Consider the following 23,313-nt stretch of genomic DNA (forward strand, 5'->3'; position numbering starts at 1 on the left):
AGAAACAATTGTCTTAAATATTAGGTAGCTAGTAAGTACATTTTGTTATGTACTGGCATTCTTAAATATTAGGTAGTTAGTAAGTACATTTTGTTATGTACTGGCATCTCATACAATATTTTACTCTAACAACAATACAAGAAGCTTATAGGATGGTTAGATTATGATAAATATTTGAGATTTATATCAATACATCATGAATTCGATTCTTTTAATTTATTTTCTCTATCGAAATTGAGGACACGGGCAAAGAATCGCACAAAAATAACAATCCGAACAATACAAGTAGTATTCACAGGTTTTGGGATAAAGGTAACCCTAGGTAGTAGCTACTCTTGGGTGGGCCATCCATATAGCTTCCTTGAATAATTTTTTTAAATTCAAAACAGGAATTTTGTACTCCATTTTGACAACTACCTAATTCATTAAATGTTGCAGTGACTTAGTCTGATTCATTAAATGTTTGGAAAGGGCTAGTAATCATAATCAATGAGCATTAAAACAGAGGAGAAGTAGGTTTTTGTTGCTATTAGAGTAAGATAAGAAGAAGAAGCAAGAAGAGAAAGATACTAAAATAAAATTTCTGCCCTAATTTATCAAATTTATACGTAATTATAAAAGAAAAGACAAGTGTAGAATAGATGACTTGAATTCACTAAAATATGAGTGAGAGAATATTTTTTTAAATTAAAATATAAAATAATTAATATAAATCTGAAAAGGATATCAAGATTTTTATTAAATATTTTAAAACATATTATCGTATTATTTTTTTTTGTGTGTATAAGATTCAAAATATATTTATTTAGAATAAAGAGATAAATATATCTAAAAAATATTAAATAAAAAGTTATATAATTTTTTTAATAATTATCAAATAAGTTAAATAAATATATTAAAAAAATAAAAAATAAAATACTTTTCATAAATTATATTTTTTTACTATATATGTCAAGTAACAATCGCTTACTGATTGCTACCGTGTCTCCTCAAACTCACATGGTTAAGCAGCGTACAACTGGCACCTGCATGTGATGGGGAAGCCCATCTCTGATTTGTCTGCTTCCCCATCCGATCACCAACTGCGCAGCCCAATAATCTTGGGATTATTGTTAGTCTTTTGTGTCTTTAATTTTAACATAAAAAGTAAATTATACAAGATAAATAATCGAACCCAACAACTTATTAATATAAATTTTAATTTACCATAACTCAATTACTTTACCTTTACCGAAAAATCGTAGCGCAATAATCTTATTGTTATGGATTGGAGAATTTAGTACATAAGATAGTTAGAAAAAGGGTTTTTTTTGTCTAATACTGACTTTAAGAATTAATGTTATAATGCTGATCATATTGGCTTCGTTAGTGGCTGTAATTTTTAATAAACAATACTTTAACAAGAAGGACTAGGAGGAGGCCTCAAGGCTGCATAAATTTCACGCAACTCTCGTCTTTTGAAATTATTAAGACTGGCAGTTTGGCTCTTACAAAAACAAAGAATATTCATGGACGGACGGACGGATGGTTTGACTCTTGGCCTGACTTAAATTTCAACTGTTCAAAACGGTTGAAGATTAAATTCTTGTTAGTGGGCAATGCATCGTACCATCTCAAGATCTCCCCAACCAACTCAATTAAAGTGTCGACGTGTTGGATACTCATCTCATCTCAACCTTTATATATATATATATATATATATATTCACAAAAACTTGCCAAAATAAAGCCCATTCCTTTCGGACACCTGTGTGTGTGTGAATGGAGAAACACGAGAGCAATATCAATGGAGGGAGACGGGTTTTGGAGGGGGGAGAAGAAAAGATGGCTGCAGCAGGAACAATGATAGTGGAGAAGAAAACAATAATCAGATCAGCAGCAGCAGCAGCGATGGCGCTTAGGGCTTTGGGGATGGCGCTGAGTCTGGCGGCGGCCATCGTGGTTGGCGTTGATAAGCAAACCGTCATGGTAGAGGTGTCCGTGGTTGACTCTTTGCCACCCTTGCATCTCCCTGTTACCGCCAAGTGGCATCACCTCTCTGCCTTCGTGTAAGTCTCCCCCAACTCCCTCTTAATTTCATCCTCTTAGAAACATGAAATAAGGGTACTGAACTGGCCCCTACTGCTACAGTGCCTCGTTGGTATATGTACTGTACTGTTCTCGGGTCGTGGCGTAGAAATCAAGAGCGTGTGCGATGCGATTTGATCGATCTGAACCATTTTCAGTACATCAAATCGTTAATGTGATTTTTTGAACAAACCAGATCGCGGTCTGATTTTGATGTAGCCAAATCGCACCGCATTTGTGGTTTGGTTAATTGGTGCAGTTTACCGCAGTTTAAAAATTTGGTACATGTGAGTTTTAAAATTATTAAAAATATTACTTAAAAATAATAAATAAAGATGATCAGTAATTACCATCATATTTCCAATGACATAACATCAAATAATGCATATCATCATGCAATAAATATGCAACATTCAATTATCTCCAAATACATATACATATATATAATTTTGAATAATGTACTATCCAAACTAATTATTTTTAAAATAATTATTTTTAATTATTTTTTATATTATTTTCTAGGCGGTAAAATTGAACCGCCTGTTGTCCAAACGGCAAATTGCGCGGTTTGGACAGCTTTCAAACTGTTTTCGACCGCTAAAAAAAAATCAACTAGTTTGATTTGATTCGATTTGGTCTAGTCAATTTTCGTGGTGCATTAATTTTTTTTTTAACAACTCTAGTAGGAACTAAGAGGTAGGGAGAGAAAAGCGCTGTGTAAAGATAAAAAGAGGAGTGAGGCTGAGGCATATAATTAAAGAGTTTAGATATAACTGGGAGGGATATGATCTAATCAAATAATGTGGGGGTATCCATGTCCTTAATTACTTTAAATTTATTTTAAAATAGTTGAATACTTTGTTTAGTGTTTAGTCTAGTAATGTTTTTTTTTTTTTTAAATAAAGAATAATTTGAAAATTAATAATTAAAAATGACAATGAACTAATTAAATATAGATGAGTTTGCTAAATAGTATAAATGATTATTGAATTTTGCAGTGAAGCATTGAATTTTGTATTGAAGTACAAAAGTATCACTAAATTTTAATTTATAGTCAAAAGATCATTGAATTTCAATTTACTATATAATTTTATAACTATCGTTATTTGTCGTTAAAAGAGCCTAACGAAATGTTGATATTTTTGTATTTTAGTATAAAATTTATTGATGTTTTTTATTTTTAATTCAAAGTTCAATAATCTTTTTATATTCTATGCAAAGTTCAATGATCATTTATATTATTTATTTATCTAACTTGATAAATAACACCAATAATTACTGAATTTTGTATAAAAATATGAAAATGTTACTCAACTTTGTATTAAATTACAAAAAAAAAAATCAACATCTCGTTAATCTTTTTCTTATAGATAATTAATTATATAGTGATGAAATTGTATAATAAATTAAAATTTGATGATTTTTTAATTATAAATTAAAATTTAATAACTTTTTTTATATTTTAATATAAAATTCAATAATCATTTAATCCAAAATACTTTATTGGTTTGATTTTGTTTGGAGTTGGAGGTGTATCAGCCTTCATTTATTACATTTTACTATTTTTTATTTGTATATATATATAGGAAACAAGATTAAAGCCTTCACCTCCCCAAACCTCCACCACCAGAAATTACAATAGAAAATTATTATTTTTTTATTTACTTAAGAGTATTCGAATTTTGTTCAATTAATTTTTAAAAATGAGTACCCTTTTCCTTTCATATACTCCCTTAATAAATATAAATACGGATAAAGTTTATAAACAAAATTGAATATTTGATATAGTCTATACAAAATTTATCTTTTAATTTTATTAATTAATAATTTTTTATTAAATATTAATTTTTAATAATAATTTTTATCTTTTAAATTATCGTATTAATTCAAATCCTGGCTAAAGTCTAAATATTTGACCACTGGTGGGGCTTAGAAAATCAAAACTTTAAATGAGGGAAGAGCGGTAGCTGAGTAGATCCAAGTTATTAATGTTTGAGGCTTCTATATAAAATAAAGGAAAATGCTATTGGTACATCCATTTTGTACACCTTGAGCTACAAAATAGGGTATTATGACAAAAAATTCCTCATGAGGCGCATAGAGGCGCGTGAGGCTCATGGAGAGGCGCAGGGTATTTTGGTCATAATACCCCTTGTGTAGCCCAAAATGTACAAAATTAGTGTACATGTAGCATGATCCTAAAATAAAATATTCCTGGAGGCTGTGCTGTGCTGTGCTGGCCCTAGTTCCAGCCTGCCATGCAGTTATTGTTCGTTCCTGGAGGCTTTGCTGGCTGGCTGGCTGGCTCTAGTTTCAGCCTGCCATGCAATTATCAACGTAGGGACCGGCGGATGTATCCCATACAATTTGTCCACGTACACCTCTGTCTCTGCCATGCCAAATTGCTAATTCCATTAATGAATCGACCAAACTCCATTTACTTCATCAACCTGCCCTGAATGAATTCAAAGCCACTGGGGTTGCCCTCCCTCACGAGCATAAAATATTTAAAATTTTACATGAAATATTAAAATTTGAATTAATATAATAATTAAAAAAATAAATTTATTATTCAAAGACAGGTAAATTTTATATAAATTGCATTGAATGTTTAATTTTTAAGTGTATATAAATTATATTAAAATTCAAATTTATCTAAAAGGAGGAGAAGGTCACCTAAATTAGTCAGGTAAAATTTTAATACTCTAAATAAATAAAAACACAGAGGGTTTTGGAAGATAACTGTTGTTAACAATTTAATTCATTCAAACATAAGGTTAAATTAGTCTCTCAACTTTTTAATTTTTGCCAATTTATAATTCTTTATTTTTGGACTTTTCAAAATAGTTTATTTTGTCTCTAAAAAATTAGTCTATTTTTAGAAAATTGAAAACGCATTCTCTTTATCATTTTGAAAAATTATTTCTCAAAACAAAAAATTAGAAAATGCGTTCTCATTAAAATTTTGAAAATAATTTTTTAATGATATTTTATTCAATAAATTTGATTATTCAGTAAATTATAAATATTTAATATTAATATATTATTAAAAATATATAGATTTTAAAGTTAATGAATTTTGTAATATTTTTTTATTATAATAATAAAATACAAATAAATAAATATGTTTTGAATTTTGAATTTGTTTTGAATGAAAATACTCAAAAATAACTTTTTATTGTTTTGAGTTTTTTTTATAAATTTTCTTTTATTTTCAAAAATATATTTTTAAAAACAGTAAAGAGTATGCGTTTTCATTATTTTAAAAAATTAAAAATGACTTGAAAACAATAAAGAGAACGCATCCATAGTTTTTAATTCATTTTGCCCATGAAATTCTAGCTTTTGTCTCAAATTTATTCATGAGTTAAATTATTTGAAAAGGAATTAAAAAATGAATTGAATTACAGATATTTGTTCGATAAATTTGTCCCTTGACATGTTTACGCGGGTTAACGATTTCAGGTACTTCGTGGTCGCAAATGGCATAGCATGCACATATGCAGCGCTCTCTTTGGCGCTCACATTGGCCACCAAGGGTGGAAGGAAGGGTTTGGCATCGACGATTATAATCCTAGACCTAGTGATGGTGGCGCTGCTCTTCTCCGGCAACGGAGCCGCCGCGGCAGTCGGCGTGATCGGCTTCGACGGGAACTCGCACGTTCGTTGGCAAAAGGTTTGCGACAAGTTCGGGAAGTTTTGCCACCAGTTCGCCGCGGCGCTGGCGCTGTCTCTGCTCGGGGCCATGGCGTTTATGTGGCTGGTTGTGCTGAATGCTCTGAAACTCCACAAGAATAATTAATTACGAGGAAGATCAGAATTCGCAGGGTTGGCCTCTGTGTGTTCCTTCTAGATTAAGTGAACTTATTAAGGTGGCATTGTTAGGTGTGTAGCAGTTAAGTAAATGTTTACATTATTGACTGTTATGGTCAATTTATGTTGCGCTTGTGTACCTTCTTCTTCGTACGGGCACATATATATCCCCTTTTTAACTGTTGAAGCCGCGTAGAGCGTATTATTAATATTGAAAGCCAACCCCAATTCATTTCTTTCACTTTCACCTGTAAATAGAATGCATAGCTACGAACACAAAGATTAAACGAAGAAGTACTCAATAGTAATCCAGAAACGAAGCCAATGATAATGGGATTAATCTACTCGGCTCGACAACCTTACCGAGAGGCTTACTAAGGGTGCGAAAAATGACAAAAATACCCTCACCTAAATTGCAAATTTACTTCCCCTACCCCTTCCTTGCTCGCCTTTTCTCTCCTTTTTCATGACTGTCTCTAACAACTGCTGACCACTGTTACATCCTCTTGCCACTTTCACTAACCGCTGCTGCATCCTCAACAATTGGGAGGATGCTGCGGCAGTAGACGAGACCAAGACGGCAACGAGCCGTCAAGTATGGCTGTTTTACTACTACTCTCGGTAAGCTGTCGGGCTGTCAAGTCTGGTCCATGATAACGTATGGAACTTTGGAACTAATAAATCAAGTTACACTTTCAACAACTACTACTACAACTACAATTCTTAAAATTCAAGCTGTTTTACTCGAAGAATTTTACGCTGGTTGTAAATAAGAGGTATAGTGTTGTGGGGTATTACTCAATTAGTCATATCTAAGTTGAGAATTTGACATATTTACTATTATATCCAAATACCATCCAAATGCCCGCTCTGTTCATGTAGAATTTAGCTAAATACCACTTCACAAAATCAAATGGCAAAATGAAAACGCATTGGCAGCCTAAATATACTTCAGACTTGACAGAGGTCCTCCAGTCTTAAAAAGGGAATTGACATCAATCAATATCTCCAACCATACAAACAAATGAAAGTTCTAACGCTGCAAAAATGGACCTTGTTTGCACTAGCACTGCAAAATTGGATTATTGTATGTTAAAAGATCCAGATAGAACCTGCCCCGCCCCCAGATATTTTTCATTTTTCAGTATGAATAGATGACCGACTCGTTGAAAGAAAAAGAAGTTGATTAATAGACATACGTCCAGAACAACAAATGACCACTTCATGTGTTGGGGGATTTTTGTCGGGTAGGCAAGAATCAATCTCCCCGTATAGAGAGGGCAGTCAATCCCAGGTGCGTTCAGTGGCGGCCGTAACTAGAACTCATTTCCTTTGCTGTTTTTCTGGTGCGAAGGTTGAATATGGACTTCAGGCTCTCAAAACTTAACTTGCTTGGACGAACAAATTTAACAGGGAACCCCATCTTTCATCGTTAGGTCTTCCATATTTACATTCGCCACCTCTAGGCCCATGTTTAGCATGGATCTAACCATGGCCAGAATATGATTTTGCAAAGCAGCAGCCAGTTCCTGAGCAAATACAACAGGAAATAATAGCATTTGCATAAGCACATTTCTTCTCTTTGGTGAAGTTAAATTCATATATATATTACATTAGAATACATATTGATGGCTCAAAATCTGAAATTGAACGTTGCACTACATCTCCAGGTCTGAGTTATGCATTGACTACTATAGGTACCCACCACTTACTTGGGTCCAAGATCACTCACTAACCTTAATCAGTTCACCCAGCTCTAGAACTTTACTCCATAAAGGGAGTCAATGATTCACTCAGCCAAGTGAGTAAACAATTCAAGTACTCCTAGCACTTAAAATCCTGGGAAGGGATACAAAAGTACTCCCGTTCTCCTGGGCTACTTAGGATCCTGTGGTTTGATGCAAGAGATTCAGTACATATAAGACCGATTTTGTTTTATGGCACAGGATGCTGAGTTGTAGAAGTACCATCATGTGCATGGTATAAGTGTAACTAAGAAGAAGATGCGAGCAAAAACGAGAAGACAAAATTAGTTACCGATGGAGTACAGGAACGAGCATTCGAGTTTTGGGATTGTTGGGATAAGTCTTCGAAGAAATGGCTCTAGAATTCGCATACGGACTCAGAATCGCTATTATAATATATTTCCGGAATCGTCTAGGCGAGCCAGACAAGAGTAGTCGCTTTGCCACTACTGAAGAGGGATTTTGGCCGTTTGACGTCGTTCAATAAGTTAAAACTGCACTTTTATGTTTTTTGTCATGTTTTGTCTTTTAATATTTGTGTCTTGGGCCCGGCCCAGTTGGGAGTCTTGTAGGGTTTCAGTATTTAAGCAGTTTTCCATTTCATTATGAGGGTTGTTGAATTTTGAATTAAATAAAGACTTTGGAGTTTTCTCCTTTTCCTTAATATCAATACAATTCGGCATTCGTTGAATTAACAACAAATTGTGTTTGAATCTACATTCTTACGTTTCTGCCTGAGTCAGTTACCTTAATAAGGTTCGAGCGACACCCCTATTAAAGATAAGACGCACAAGATGAATTTCAAATTATTTCAACAAGTAGCATGAAGATCAATAGACACAGCTGCTAAAAGAGGGAAGAGAATGGAAGAATTTTGTAGGAAAAAAGGAGGAGGTATAAAGATAACTTGGTGAAAATTTTATATGCATGACATGGATATAATGGCCTCATCTAAAATGCAGTCATTTATGGAGATGATTGCCAAGCTAAAATGCATGTAGTCAACTTCACATAGTGAGATAATTATGATTTTGACATTGTCATCGTCATTTGTTAGATGATTAGGTTGAAGGAAAAAATTTTCTTACTGGAAAACGAGGGGCCATGACAGATGTTTTCTGGATGGTGGAGCCATGAATCTGCAAAATAGTCACTTCATGGACTAACTAACAAAAAAGAAAGAAAACAACCCTTGGAAGACCATTATAAGGGAATTCCTGGTTAACAAAGTAACCTCTCCAAGATTAGACAAAGGTGGTCTAAGTAAGGAGTCTTCAGAAGAAAATAATGTGAGGTAGTTGACATAGGACCTAAAGCTTGAGTATTTACCAAGATCGCTGATAGACATAGGACTTCGTTTTTCTTTTTTCACAAGCCAGGTTGAATATAAATTTGCAGATTTTCACCCTTTATTATTACCACTAAGTCTCAAGCAATCAATAAATTCATTTGGGAGGATATAAGCAAGAATTTGCATATTGATCTAGAAAATAGTAGCACATCCATAATCCCTTTTTCAACAGAGTCTACACAGCAATATGAATCTAGTACCTTCCTGTCGTCTTCTTTTTGACGCTTTATGACCTCCAAGGGCCACTCACTGACCAGTTTTTGAAGCTCAACCGTGATGCCAGGCTTCTTTGCTTCAGATAGAGTCTGCATCATCATAAATATTATAACACTCCACAAAAGAGAAATGAACAATGGCAGGAAAAATAGACAACTTCAACTCTTCACTGCTATCAAATTTTCCTTTTTATTCCTATCTGGTAAATAACACATAGACATCAAGAACCTGTGTGAGCACAATATTACCCACTAAATGAATGCAAATAATAATCACATAGACTTCCTGGGTGGAGAGCCATTCCTGTCTATCCAGCAATTTCACTTGAAACAGCTAAAATTGTTTATAGACTCAGCATATTGAATAAAACTATATGGAACCACACAATACAGGAAGTTGAAACTTTGTAATCAAATTCCCGAAACTGCAGTAAGAAAGCCAGGACATGTTGCCCCTTCCAATAGGAAGATTCTGTAATCTCTTCTATAAACTTTGCAACAAGATAAGAGTAAGCTTTTTTTATTAATTTTGATTTTTTTTAATTTGAAGACAAGGTACACCCCATGGATGGCTAACTTTATCAGAGATAGAAAGAGAGACTATCAGCTCAGTGAAAAAGCTAAAAACTCCCAAAATTATTTTATATTTAACGGCTAGTAAACCCACTCAATTCTCTTTCCTAGAGTATAAGATGAAGGAAATGTGTTTGCTCCCGCAGTTCATCTAACAATTTAGGCCATGTACATGTATTTACCTCATTGAGGACTTGAATTATTGCAGCAGCATCCTCGGGCTTACCTTGAAGTAGAAAACCCTGCCATAATGATCAGGATTAAAATTTTACAGAATAAAATTCACAATTCCCTCTTTATATCTCCCTTACCACAAAAGAATGTCCATTCGCAAGCATTTCATGTAAAAAATTTGGACCAAAATGTATAATTGGTCTGGCACTCTAGCCAACCCAACCTAGTGGGATAAAGGCTTGATGATATGTTGTTGATCTGGAGCTCTAGCAGGTCATAAACATTCACAAGCACAAAGTGCGAGGCAGGAAGTTAAACATCCACAGACAGTTGGGGGGGTGAGGAGGGGGGGAGAGAGAGAGAGAGAGAACCTTAATGCTTACTACTTTAGTCAACCATTTGAAATGAACGACAACTGTAGACAGTTGAGACATTTATTTTAACTATCAATCCCTCTTTTGACTTTATAAAGAGGTAACATATATCATTTCCCTACTCATGCTGCCTAAGAAGTTAAGAAACTGTCTCCCACAAAGGAAAGAAAAATATGCCATATCTGTACATATTCAAACCCAAAATAAAAAAAAAAAACAAGTTTCGTACTTTACCATAATATTCTTAAGTTGTTTTTAAGTTCTGAAATGGTATCAACATGGCTTATAATATTATCTATGCATGTGTATGCATAAGTACAATTGACCATAACTTGCAAGAAACCTTGACTCAAGAGATGGACTCTTAAGCAGTTTCTTGTTCCTTCCTAATTCCCAGCTCTATCATCCTTGGTAGAGAAATTCAACTCTTCCGTTTTCTTGGAAAGATCAAAAGTTTCAGTCTTTGTTTTGCATTGTAATGAGATCAATAATGCTGCTACATTTGTCTAAACTTAATTTACTTGAATCCCGTATGTTCCACTTTGTGGAATGGGAAAAATAATGCCAACACAGTACATTACATGTTCTAAAATGTGACAAGATGGGTGGGTCAACTATTAAAACTGAAGGCACTATTTTTCTTACATTAATCACATAAAAACACTTTTACAAATAACGTGGATGGACAACAACGACAACAACATACTAAGCCTTTATCCCATTACATGAGGTCAGCTAACATGGATGGACAATCTTTTGATATGTCATTGTGCCAAAACTCCAATCTTCCAACATCTTATTTCATTATATTAGATTTTTCCTCCAAAAAAAAGTCTTTAAAAAAGGAAAAGAGAAAAAAAGAAGTCTTCTGGTTGCTCCAACACTAAATTTGCTATTTTAAAATGAAATTGGACCATGTTTTGATGTCCATAACAATTTGTAAATCAACAGGACATTATTTGATTTTTCCTCCCAAAAAAATCTTTAAAAGAAAGAAAAAAGAAAAAAAGAAGTCTTCTGGTTGCTCCAACACTAAATTCGCTATTTTAAAATGGAACCATACCATGTTTCAATGTGCATAACAATTTGTAAATCATCAGGACATTACCAATTTTTATTTTTTTTTCTGATAACAGTGTCACAGTCTTAATATGTACAAGTAGAATATACTGTGTAAAGGGAGCCTAGCATACACGTGTGGACAGTTAGGGAAGCAGTTAGCTAATTCTAGAAGGGGGTACATATGTAAATAATCTTGGTGGCGGGAATGTATTTGCGGGATCCTATATACAAAGGACCCGAGCACATGTAAGGAACTATAGAGAATATTAAATTGAATCATTCTACCATTCTCTCTCTCATTTTCTGTTTCCCTCTCTTTCTCTCAAATTCTCTCGACTCTCCCTCAATCTCTGCTTCTTTCTCCCTCTGTTTCTATCATTCTTTTATAATTCTTTGGAATTCTTCACCGAATTCTAGAGAGTTACCATCAGATCTCTTAGGATCTGACACACTGGTCTAAACATTCTACTGTCTGGTGTTAAGACATTAAACAGCTCTTTTGCATTTTAAAAGGCAATAACTTAAGCAACCACAGAAAATACTAAGCCAGCTGAGGTCAAAAGTTCATATTAAAAACACATGTGAACAGTTGTCGTTAAACACAAATGTGTCAGGTCAAACAAAATAATCAAACTTGAGATCTCATATTTTCTTATTAGATAACTTATCACTTCATATCATAATCAACTTTTGATAGCAAAGAGAACATGAAAGTTGAATGAATTGACAAAAGATACAAATAAACTACCTTGGCAGATGAAAACCCACTCACAAGAGTGTGCTGCTTCATGGATTCTGACCTCAACTTTTCAATTTTCCACAAAGAATCAACATCTCCTGCAAGCAAGAAAAATGAGAAATATAACGAGTGATACAGCATTCTTAAGCATGAGAAGCGGCAAGAATTAAATGGAAGAAATCACTGTGTTGAAACTCAATTAAATGCCTTATTCCTTACTTCCTAGTGAGATGAAGTAATTTATAGTTATTTACTACTAACAATTTCTACCAACCATCATACACTCATACAATCAGATGGCAGGAAGAAATAAAAGAAAAATTCACATCTCCCATTAAATAATTCCAGAATAAGGTACTTCTGAGAACCTCTTTTTGCAGCAAAGTCCATCCATACATCAAATGAAGTTTGCCGCAGTTTGACTCCAGCCTTGATGAACCTTTTTGAATACTTCGAAATCAACTCCCAATTATCTGTGTCGTAACAAATGCTGGCAATAGATAATTCCAAATGTAAAAAAATAAGGGTTGAACAGCATTAGAGTAATAAAAAAATTTACATTTATAGGACAACTTTACATTTAATAAGTGAAATATTTTTGCTTCATGGTTAACAGTGCAAAGTTGTGCAAGACAAATAACCTTTTACTTATTGCTCAAACACCCAGAGCAGCCCCTGCATTTGTTTTATCATCAGTCCACAAGTCCTACCATTTCATCACCGCAATACAAACTAAATGCCCCCTGCTTTTGTCAACTTATTACTTAAAACTAATTAAATTAGATGCCAGTATAAATCTGGCCACTTAGTCTCATATCGAGAAGCTGCTCAGTCAAATGCTTCCAGTAGAAACTTAAATTCTGATAAACTGATAGCAACAAAGCTTCTCCAATATATATACATAAAGGTCATCTTTACACCTTGCTTATAGCTGAACTGGATGATTCTACTCATTAAATAACACAGTAAGTAAATTGCAGAAAGAAAAAGTTAGGAAATACATAATATAATGATTGTACCTAAAAACAATGTCTGCTGTGCCAGGTTGCAATGGTAGGTCATTCCTTTTCAGAAGTTTCATGACCTCTATCATAAGTTTAACATCATTGCGCTGTTTAGCATACAACTGCATCCAAGTAAAACCTGATTCATATACACATAGCCACAAACTATAGCGTTCATATAATCTTGTAGAAGAATTAATATCATAAATACCAGTAAATGGTGAGCAGATCCAATACTAGGAGACAGTCCATAGACATTATGCTTCCACAGTGCCTTCTTGCCTGGACACACATAAAATCAAATCATTATGGTTAAGATGTAATCCCTCGCAAAACAGATAAAACAACCTCTTAAATAAATGTAAAAAGATTTAATGATGTCAAATACATCAATTTTTAGGAGGGGAATGGAGGACACACAAGTACATGACCAGTTGCAGTCTAAAGGTGATTCTATTAAGAAGTAACAAATTATGAGCTTTTATTTTAGTTTTTTTTGCTTTGATAGGCATAAGTCAACACCAACACCACAACATCAAGAATCTACGTGGGGTTGGCTACATAAGGTATATCTCTCCAATCATGTGTATCTATGAACATATCTTCCGTATGCCATTATTCTCTGTGTCATGTTTTAAGGGCTCCCCACCATGTTTTATTTACTCTTCCACTACCTCTTCTGCCACAAACTTCTATCATTCTATCCACTCACCTCATACATGCATCTCTCTAGTGCACATATCACACAAGAATATTCACAAGGATGGATGCTCCCTGAGGTCTGGAAATTTAAAGCATTTATATCCTTATTTATGTTTCATGATATAAGATGCACTGATCCTAAAACTGTGAGGGAAAACTCACATTATTACATTTTCATATAGACAATGGATAGATATTATAAGCAATAATCAACTAACAGTTCAAATTATCCCAATAAAAGCACAATATGAGAAGCACTTGAAGGCCAAGCCTCAGAAACACATTGGGAGAACTTACCAAAATCAATGGCTCCCACTCGAACACATGTTTTAGTAATTTCTCTGCAAAGATTGCAATTGAAATCTGCATGAATGCGAAGATTTGAAAGTCTCTGCAACCAAATCAAAGATTCTAATTATTATTAAGCTTGAACTTACAAAAGCCAATCTGTAGATAAAGAAAAGCAAGACCGTGTCAACAAATAAGCACAATGACTAACTCACAAACATTCGAAGACGCTGCAAAATGTCAAATAGATGCTTAACATCATCGTGGTTGGAGCAATTTTCAATGAGGGACCACAGCCAAGCATTTGGAGGCATGGTTCTTTTCTCTGCCAGAGATGTAAGCATTTTGTCATACAATTCCTTAACGGCCTCTGCATTCAAAACAACAGAAATCTCAATATCAACAATTAACCCCATAAACAAACAAATCAAGAGAAAAGTATCAATGACCTGTTGGATTGCCCTCTTTGAAGCTTGCTCTCGAAGAATACGATACCTTCGCCACCATTGTCGTGGTCATCACCAAGAACGGCCCACTTTGCAATATTATCTGCGAAACATTCAATGCTGATGGCACACACGAGACATTACCAATTCCTGTGTATTTCAAGACGAGATTGTCACTCAAATCATTTCTTTTAAGTAGATGCTAACCCCAGTTTGGTTGCTAGTTCTCTTTTGATTTTACTTTTATTGTGGATAAGTTGCTTTCTTGCTAGGAAATGCAAAGTGAAAAAAGAGAAGGAAAGGAAACAAAGACAACTTCACTTGGCTGAGCCTGATACGACTGTTTTTTTTGCCTCCATTAATCTAATTTCTTTTTATTCATTTTCCTGAAATCCTAACATTTTCTTCGAATCCAAGCGGTGAATTGAGTACCTGAGAACCAGAGTGTGCCGTGATTGCGAGATTGGAGACAAGAGTGGGGGGCGCCGACTAGAGGCGTTTGGAATCGGGGGTCAGGGCAGAGAATAGCCGCCGGCGGCCTCAAGACCCTAGCTAGCCGGCGAGCTTTCGAGACCACCTGCATGTCGCTGCACTTGTTCCGGCGAGCAAGGGGGGGGTTTTTAAGTCGGCGATTTTGGAAGAGAGACGGCAGTGAGACGACGATCAGGGATTAGGCGGAGAGAGAACCAAAGAGGTATTTTAGGGTGGAACGGAGGTCCGGGGTTTGTTCTATGCATCCGCTTCGAGATCCAATGAAACCCTAATCTTAAGATGCAATATGCCGAGACTTGTAACACAGAGGTAAGAACTAGCAGTATAGTGGCAAGTTATGTTGCACGGAAATATCTTATAGGTGTAGTTTTCTCGTTTCTAAAATGTTTCGAAAACGTTTTATATTCTCGTTTCAGACTCTATTTATATATATTTTTTTAGAAAAACGTCTATTTCCACATTTTCATTTCTTATCATGTTTTTGTTTCCGTGCAACATAGGTGGCAAGGAACAGTGGGATAAGCTATTTTTTTTTTTTTTCTACTGAGCATCACTTTGTTTAAAATAGATAAATTTATTATAAGTAGAATCTATAAATTTGACTTTTTAAATAGATATAGATAATTACATAATTTTGTACAAAAAGATATTCTAACCCACATGCTCAAAATTTTAGATTTTGATAATTTAATTCACTCTCTTTAAATTTTAAGTAAAATAATATTATTAAAAAACATTATACATAATTTAAGACTTTTGCTAAAAAGTGCATTTATATACTTTTAACACTAAAATATTAATTTAGTCAAGTGCCTCCTGTAAAATAAAATGTTTTTCTAATCACTATATTTGTCTTTTTATGTTTTTATCCAAAAAAATTACAATAAATCAACTTTTATTTAAAAATTTTGCTAACAAGTATCCTTAAATATATCATTAGACATCTAAATATTTATATTAGTTAATAATAAATATATCATATCTTAAAATATTTTATCAACCAATAACAACTTTTGTAGCATATGATTTTTTTTTTCTTAAAATCATTAATTTAGTTTAATGTTTAAATTAAAATAAAATGACGAGTATCATAATTGTTATGATTCACATGTCATATTTAAATTATAAAAGTTATTTATTTATAAAATAATATTAAATTAAAGTATAAAAAAGACCACAACATTTATAAAATGAGAGATGATGTGTGAGTAAAAGATATAATTTTTAACGTCAAAATAAGAAAGTTGATGATCGCCAATGACAATATTAGCTCATGCTGCAATTGACCATCACTCCAAGAAGTTGCAAGCAATCCAATACAATCTATAGATAATGAGTAATGACCCAAGAACTGGCCAGATGATATCAATGCTGGGTGTACAGTTAAACCATAGTCATTTAAATGGGTTTTATAGCAGTAACTGGGGGGGAAGAACACCTGAGGAATGTTTGTGGTGAAACTTTCAGGCAAATTCCACAGTTGGAATGAACGCAATGCGATGGTGTCTCGACATAAATGAAGGGGAAAAGGGAACTGGTGGCAGATGCATTTGGAAACACCCTATCTTTTCAGTGAGGAAGAACTGGAGGCACGATTGTCCTGGTATTGTATGATTTGCAGTGGCTGCATTTCTGGCCGATTACGTGGTAGAAGACTTCAGTAGTGTCGTTGCAATCGTTGCACAGAATCCAAACCTGCAATAGTCTGTGTTCTTCAGATTCTTTAAACAACGAAAACCATAAAAAAAAAAAAAATAAGAGAGACAAAATAGAGCCAAAACCAATGAAAACGATTTACAGAGACAAAACAGAGATATTCAGAATGATGAGAAACAAAAATGCAAGGCTGGTCTTAGGCCTTTCAATGAGCCAAAAATAAATAAATAAAAGAGGCAAGGCTGTATAAGAACCCCTGCAAAAAAAAATTCTTAAGATCCATACTTCCAAAGGCATATGGGGCATCAAAATGGTGATCTTGGGCGTGGCAAATCCTTTTTTCCCATTTTCCTCTGTCTTCTATCACTTATATTTAGACTTGTCATTGAGGTATGGTTGGCGCGAATAGAATCTACCCAATGGAGCAACCATGAACCAAAAACTAGCATGTTTGTTTGTAATTAACGATTAATGAAAGATAGTGATCTGCAGACAAACCTATCCTAAAGTTATGCATCAAGTTGGAGCACTTGCCCCCACTTAGATAGTCAAATGCATTATTTATTCCCAACCTTTTTCTTCTTTATTTGATCGAAATACATTTTAATAATACCCCATCCATTGGTTGCGAACACCATGAAAAAACTCTTTCAAACATTGGCCACTCGCAGGCCAAATAAATTAATCAGTGGATGACTGAAAAGCATAATATGAACTCAGGCCAATAAACACAAAAGCTATATGTATTAGACACGATCTGGATCCTTTGGTATGTTCAATAACTTTGTATGATTCTCTATTGAGTTTTGGTCCGAATGGCAAAAATTTCTGAATATACCAATACCTTAAAAATCATGCCAGATTTTGGTATGGATTAACAAATGGCACCAGTTTTTAACAGATACAGCAAGGATGAGAGATAGCAGTACCTTCTTGTAACGGTAATCCTCGGGCATGATGGTTGCTTCAATCTGACAAAATAAGAAAATTTTCAAATTGAGCAAAAATCATAGTCATGATATTATTACAAAAAAGATGATGATAGTTGCAACTAGGTTAATGCCATAGAATCTTTCATACAGAAATTCCAAGTGTGAATACCTAAACATGACTTTGAGCTGTTTAGAAAAATAAAGTGATGCACTAAGAAAGATTTCCAGAAACACATCAAGTAGCAAGTACATACAATGTTTTGACCCATCTAAGAAAAATAAGATCATTAGGATGTATCAGAAGTTCAGATCATGGATGACAGGCATCCATTGGTCATGCAACTTTTGCTAATACGAAATCTTACCAACTCAAACAAACATCCCTGGAAGTTAAATTTTGCAAAACAAAATGCTACAGGAATGAGAGTAACAAGAAGAAACAAAAATCAACACTACTAGAACAGCATCATTAACCCAATTATTAATCATGGAGTAAGGAGAGGGAGCTTATTCAAAATTTATGATTGTAGCTTAGCAAAATAGGAAGTATTGATACATATCCACACTGAGTCATGTTTCCCAGAAAAGTTAAGATATTTTAGGTAATATCTGAGGGACTCAAATTTGTATATGACAGAATTGTTGTTTTATCAAACATATAAATAAATCAAAGGTTAAACAGAATAAAGCTAATCTGTCTTCCACCTCCTAAAGCATACACATGTATTACTAATAATTTTAGGCTACAATATAATTTGTCAACCTGCTAAATAAACATACCTCCTCGTCTAATCTCTTCCAGGTCCTAGACATGTCAATAACAGACTTGGAGCATATTGGACAGCAATATCTGAGTGATATATTCAATGAAATTTAGAGAAAAGAACAACAATTTTGGTAGTAGAAAAACGAGGGACCACAAAGAGAATCATGGTAAGATAACTGCTTACCTGTCATGCTTTATCATCTCATGGTAACATTCACAGTGCATTGTGTGGCCACATTTCATAACGGTAGTGTCTTTGAGGGAGTCAAAGAGATACTGTTGAAAAACAATCATCCCAGAGTTATGGCAGCACAAACTTTAAGCTTTAAGAAATGATCTAGGACTAGTTGAAAACAAACCTCGTAACATATGGGACAGTGGTGCCTCATGGAATTTTCCACACAAGAGTGATTATCACGCAGACCCACAGAATAACATGATCCTGTACATTTAATAACATAAACATGAAAAACGATGATAACACACATGTTCAGTGGGGAAAAGGAAAGAGAGAGTAAAAGGTTATACATATTGCATGCAATGGATTAAAAAATAACTAACGAAGAAGTGGAAAAATTAATGAAATATTTCTAATAATACAAATAAAAAGGATCGCTAAAGCTGCCCTAGTCCGAAGGAAGAAGCTGCACAAGCATTAAAGGACTCCCTGTTGAAACAGCTGTAACCAAACTGATTGGTTAGTCAACACGGAAATTCAAAGAAGTTACTAAATTAAAATTGTTTTCATGGCCAGAAGAGGTAATCAGAGAGAGAGGATAACATCAACCTGACAATTTGTTAACGACGTAAACATTTGTAGTACATTTGGTAGCCAGTGAATATATAAATATTTTATGGAGCACTCATGCCCACCAATGTTTGCAAGAAAAGAAGATAATTCATCTGCTTCACAGAATATTGTGCCAAACATTTGACAAATAAGAAATATATTTAACAATTAACAGCACCAAACAGAAATGAGGGTTCTTAGAACAAGTCACAGGCTGTATTCCATTTAAGTTCCAAAGAAAATCTCAAACGAAATGAGGTTTGAGTTTTTAACTCTAATTTTATAACTAATAATGTCCTAACATTTTATGCCTCAAAAAGTCATAGCATTCATTTTCAGAAAATTTAGAAAACATCAAAAAGGATATTTTCTAAATCATGGTATAAAGTTGAAAAATTAGAAAATTGAGTTTTCTATTTTTTAATGGGAGATTCAATTATTCAATTGAAAATTGAAGTTGGAAAACAGAAAATGTTTCCTAAAACTGAAAAGAGCCTGAAAGTTTACTCTCTCTAAAGTTCTTAATCTAACTTCCTTTGTAGTAACAGAGAGCAAAGGTTGACTCCTGTTTTCTAAGATGGTTATGAGATTTTTATTTTTTCATCTGCCAATGATAAACCCTCTACATAATATGCTCATATTAACCAACAATGATAAAGAGGCTGCACACAAAATTGTAATTCAATATTTACCAAATCCACATTAGCAATATCTGCTTCCATTCTCCAATTCTCAGTGATAGAAAGATGCTTCTCTCTCTCACTCTCTCTCTCTCTCTCAAGATTTCCTCTCCATTTCTTATCCCAAAATACATAATGGAGTTCAAACTGTTTAATTTCTGGCAGTCCAAAGCCTTTGAGTTGATGAAAGTACAGTTCTCCGGGAAATTCAGAGAACAAAAAGGGCAAGGGCCATATCTATAGAGTCACCTTCAACATACCACCTTTACAAACGCAAGCACCCCCATTAATCAGCATTTTCCTGTCTTTTCTGTGATAACTAGAAGCTTTAGCGACCCATTCACCACAAATTTAAGCACTTAATTATCCCATATCTGAGGATTGTTAGCCACCCAAGAAGCAACATTAATTATTCAAACGATATTTACAGGAAAAGGAGCTCCACAGTTACAAATATTTATGTATTGGTCATGTGGGCAAGTGTGCATGCATGCAGTGTGACAAAATCTGAAAAGACCTGTGAACATCAAAAGATGTTCAAAACAAATGGGTCTAATAGAGAAAACGGGTTAATAAATTTAATTAAAGAAAACTAAAAGATTTTTTTCCTCAAAAATTAAAGGACAGTTACAAAGAAAAAAGAGAAAAAAGAAAAGAAAAAGAAAAGAACGCCCACTGAACTTCTATTTCTTATCATTTGTTCAACTGAAGAAGAAAATATTATTTTCTATTTGCAATTTAACAAAAAGACATTATGGGAGAGAGTGCGTACCACACTTCTTGCAGTGAAAAAAATTCTCCTGGCCACCAACTCTGAACAGATTATAACCACATTTTTTAGATTATAAGCATCACCATGGGGTCAGATTAATCAACCCATACAAAAACCTTACAGACCAAGAAAAAAAAAAGTTAACTTTGCTCACTAACCTGCAGATCCCACAATCATCACAATGGAATGGCTGTTTGTCAATCTGCAGTTAAGTGTACACAGTAATTAGCCTCTTTAAAAGGATAAAACAAATGACTCACTTATTGTGTCACCAGTTTACAAGAAACCCTTTCTGTTTTTGAGCCTGAAAACTTTCGGTACTTTAAAACGAAAAGATGAATCAAATTGCTCTTCTTTTGAGCTTAAAGAAAGACAAACTGGAGTAATTGCAATACTGAACAAACAAACATGAATTAAATTCAGCTACAAGCATAATATGAACTAGTTAACACACATCATCGTCGTGAAATTTGCACACTTCACAGAAATATTCTCCCATCTTCACTCCACAGTTCGTACAGACACGAGCCACCTGGTTACATGTGGAATGAAGATCAGTCAAAGTTGAGACTGAACCAATTGCACTATTGATCAAAACAAGCACAGATCTAAAACCAAGACATACCGGCTGCTCTGTGTCACAAACAGAGCAAATAACCTGAAACATCAATTCAAAATCCACACCTCTGTCATGATTTGCAGACAGTAAAACAAAAATAATTGAGCAAAAGAACGTAGAGAGTGAATAAAGAAATCCGTAATAAAACATACTTGCTTAACATTGCATCGGATGAGTTCGTGTTGATCACAGGGGCTGCTTAGCATGCTCTAATAGATCACATAAAGAAATAAAGAACAACAAATACCCACGTCAAGAAAGATTGATAGTTAAATAGGTTGGATCCAAACGTGCAATATCAATTCAAAAAATGATGTCTCGGAGAGCTAAGTGATCGCCTAGAACACACTAGTTTCTCAAACAAAACAAACAAGTCCATGGACCTAGTAGTTTGAGCAAAAGATGACAAATATAACAGAAAGTAAGATCAAAATACTGTGGTTTCATTGTGACAATGACGACAATCAAAGACTTCGTTGCAGCAGGGAGCTCGGATCCTGCACCTTCTCCTATAGTGCTTGCAACTGTGGAAAATCACATACAAACATATAACCTTTAACAGAGTAATCAAGAAACCGAGCTCGAGGCATCAATCAAACAGTAGAAAGCAACACAAAAACACAAAGATATTACAAAAGAGGTACCCAAAACCCATCTTCCCAAAATCAAGGCGGTCACTGGGAGACCCTTCCATCTTTGCTGGAGAGATTGTTTGTTATCCAAAAATGGAAAGAAAGCTCGGAAAGAGGGAAGGCCCAGAATGAAATGGGCTGATTTTGGAAGTGGGGAAGTCCCAGAAATGTAAAAGAGGAGCCATCAAATTGACACAGTCCTTTTATATACACAATCATCACTTGTCTCAATCTCACACTACACGAATATTAATATTATACATCTTTATATATATATATTTATGAATTATGAGAGAGAGAGAGAGAGAGAGAGAGAGAGGCGCCGTTTTGCTGACGAATTGGATTGGGTTGTTTGTAAATAGGGAAATCAAAGCAAGGCCAAAAGAGAAAGCAAGCGGCCGTGGGGGATTTTCACAAACAGTTGGGAGGACGCAATGCTTATGGGGGAGCAGCTACTTTCCGTTTTATCGTCTCATTTATTCAGGACCTCACATTATTGCGCGCACAGAATACAAGCATGGTGGATGAAAATATGCGAAATGGCTTAAAAAAAAGGAAAAAATTAACTGGTTGAGTTGATCGATTGAACAAAAGTGGACCCATCTTTAATATTGACCATAGGTCTACAATAGATAGCCTGTTAATGTGATCCAATTTCTTTAATATGAAATAAATTAATTTACTACCACCCCCTTTGACAACATAATCAATGGCATGTTCGTTACAGCTTAAAAGTTGTAATTTTTAGCTTCTAGCTTCAAAAAAGTTATGATGTAGTATTTGTTTTAACTTATAGAATTATAACTTATAACTTCTACTATCTTTTAAAAGGGGTAGAAGCTGATTTTTTCAAAGTTGAGGTACCTCAGCTTTTACGACTTCTGCTTAAATGATTATATTTTTGTGACAATTTTGTCCTTATTTTTAACAAAGAATTACCCTCTTGTCTACGCAATCATGGGTTTTTCTTCTCCACCGCCATCTTTATTTTCATATCTCTTCCTCTTTCTCGCCATCTTCCTCTTTCTCTATACTCTAATTAATTTTTTTATAACACTTGAAACTTATATATATACACTAATTAATTTTTAAATTATCATTCTATAACTATTAAGGGTATTATGGACAATTATACAAAAATAAGTTATTTTATAGCTTATGATATCAAATACCACAACTACTTGACTACAATTTCTAAGAATATGCAACAAACAGGTTTATAATTTATTCTAAGTTTTAAAAGCTATAATCTAAGAACCTATAAGCTATAATTTCTTTAATTAAGCTGCAACAAACGGGGCAATATATGACTTTATGACTTAAGATTATTAGATAAACTCTGTTAGTTTGTTGAATTCTAGAATTCATCAAATAACTTTAAATTATATTAACATCTTTGCATGATAATAATATATATATAAA

At 34.0% G+C, this 23,313-nt stretch overlaps 3 protein-coding genes across 3 annotated transcripts; 1 reads left to right on the top strand and 2 right to left on the bottom strand.

Moving 5' to 3' along the window:
- The first annotated feature begins 1,711 nt into the window (after positions 1–1,711).
- LOC127800030 (CASP-like protein 1E2) lies at positions 1,712–6,120 on the top strand. Its single transcript, XM_052334417.1, has 2 exons — positions 1,712–2,047; positions 5,532–6,120. Exons 1-2 carry the CDS (start codon positions 1,761–1,763, stop codon positions 5,866–5,868), a joined length of 624 nt encoding a protein of 207 aa, XP_052190377.1. The 5' UTR covers positions 1,712–1,760; the 3' UTR covers positions 5,869–6,120.
- Positions 6,121–6,853: 733 nt separating this feature from the next.
- Positions 6,854–15,351, bottom strand: LOC127800029 (uncharacterized). Its single transcript, XM_052334416.1, has 11 exons — positions 14,985–15,351; positions 14,556–14,702; positions 14,322–14,476; positions 14,116–14,209; positions 13,328–13,398; positions 13,132–13,238; positions 12,481–12,602; positions 12,122–12,210; positions 9,946–10,005; positions 9,176–9,280; positions 6,854–7,408 (listed from the first exon to the last, which is right to left on the bottom strand). The coding sequence occupies exons 1-11, from the start codon at positions 15,133–15,135 to the stop codon at positions 7,286–7,288; spliced, it is 1,224 nt and encodes a 407-aa protein (XP_052190376.1). The 5' UTR covers positions 15,136–15,351; the 3' UTR covers positions 6,854–7,285.
- An 898-nt stretch (positions 15,352–16,249) lies between these two features.
- Positions 16,250–22,319, bottom strand: LOC127798780 (E3 ubiquitin-protein ligase MIEL1-like). Its single transcript, XM_052332382.1, has 12 exons — positions 21,904–22,319; positions 21,696–21,783; positions 21,412–21,468; positions 21,266–21,298; positions 21,095–21,172; positions 20,799–20,842; positions 20,641–20,681; positions 18,758–18,840; positions 18,583–18,674; positions 18,413–18,482; positions 17,630–17,671; positions 16,250–16,739 (listed from the first exon to the last, which is right to left on the bottom strand). The coding sequence occupies exons 1-12, from the start codon at positions 21,951–21,953 to the stop codon at positions 16,614–16,616; spliced, it is 804 nt and encodes a 267-aa protein (XP_052188342.1). The 5' UTR covers positions 21,954–22,319; the 3' UTR covers positions 16,250–16,613.
- Between the last annotated feature and the right edge of the window lie 994 nt (positions 22,320–23,313).

Source organism: Diospyros lotus, chromosome 4, assembly GCF_014633365.1.
Source record: "Diospyros lotus cultivar Yz01 chromosome 4, ASM1463336v1, whole genome shotgun sequence".
NCBI lineage: Eukaryota > Viridiplantae > Streptophyta > Magnoliopsida > Ericales > Ebenaceae > Diospyros > Diospyros lotus.

Excerpts from the sequence above, each read along its gene's own strand:
- LOC127798780 (XM_052332382.1), bottom strand. The coding sequence starts at position 21,953 with ATGGAAGGGTCTCCCAGTGACCGCCTTGATTTTGGGAAGATGGGTTTT. Across the intron at positions 21,299-21,411 it reads TCCGATGCAATGTTAAGCAA|GTTATTTGCTCTGTTTGTGA; the intron begins GTATGTTTTATT and ends TTGATGTTTCAG. Across the intron at positions 18,483-18,582 it reads GAGATGATAAAGCATGACAG|ATATTGCTGTCCAATATGCT; the intron begins GTAAGCAGTTAT and ends TATATCACTCAG.
- LOC127800029 (XM_052334416.1), bottom strand. The coding sequence starts at position 15,135 with ATGCAGGTGGTCTCGAAAGCTCGCCGGCTAGCTAGGGTCTTGAGGCCG. Across the intron at positions 14,210-14,321 it reads TGCAGCGTCTTCGAATGTTT|AGACTTTCAAATCTTCGCAT; the intron begins GTGAGTTAGTCA and ends ATTTGGTTGCAG. Across the intron at positions 13,239-13,327 it reads GATCTGCTCACCATTTACTG|TTGTATGCTAAACAGCGCAA; the intron begins GTATTTATGATA and ends ACTTGGATGCAG.
- LOC127800030 (XM_052334417.1), top strand. The coding sequence starts at position 1,761 with ATGGAGAAACACGAGAGCAATATCAATGGAGGGAGACGGGTTTTGGAG. Across the intron at positions 2,048-5,531 it reads CATCACCTCTCTGCCTTCGT|GTACTTCGTGGTCGCAAATG; the intron begins GTAAGTCTCCCC and ends TAACGATTTCAG.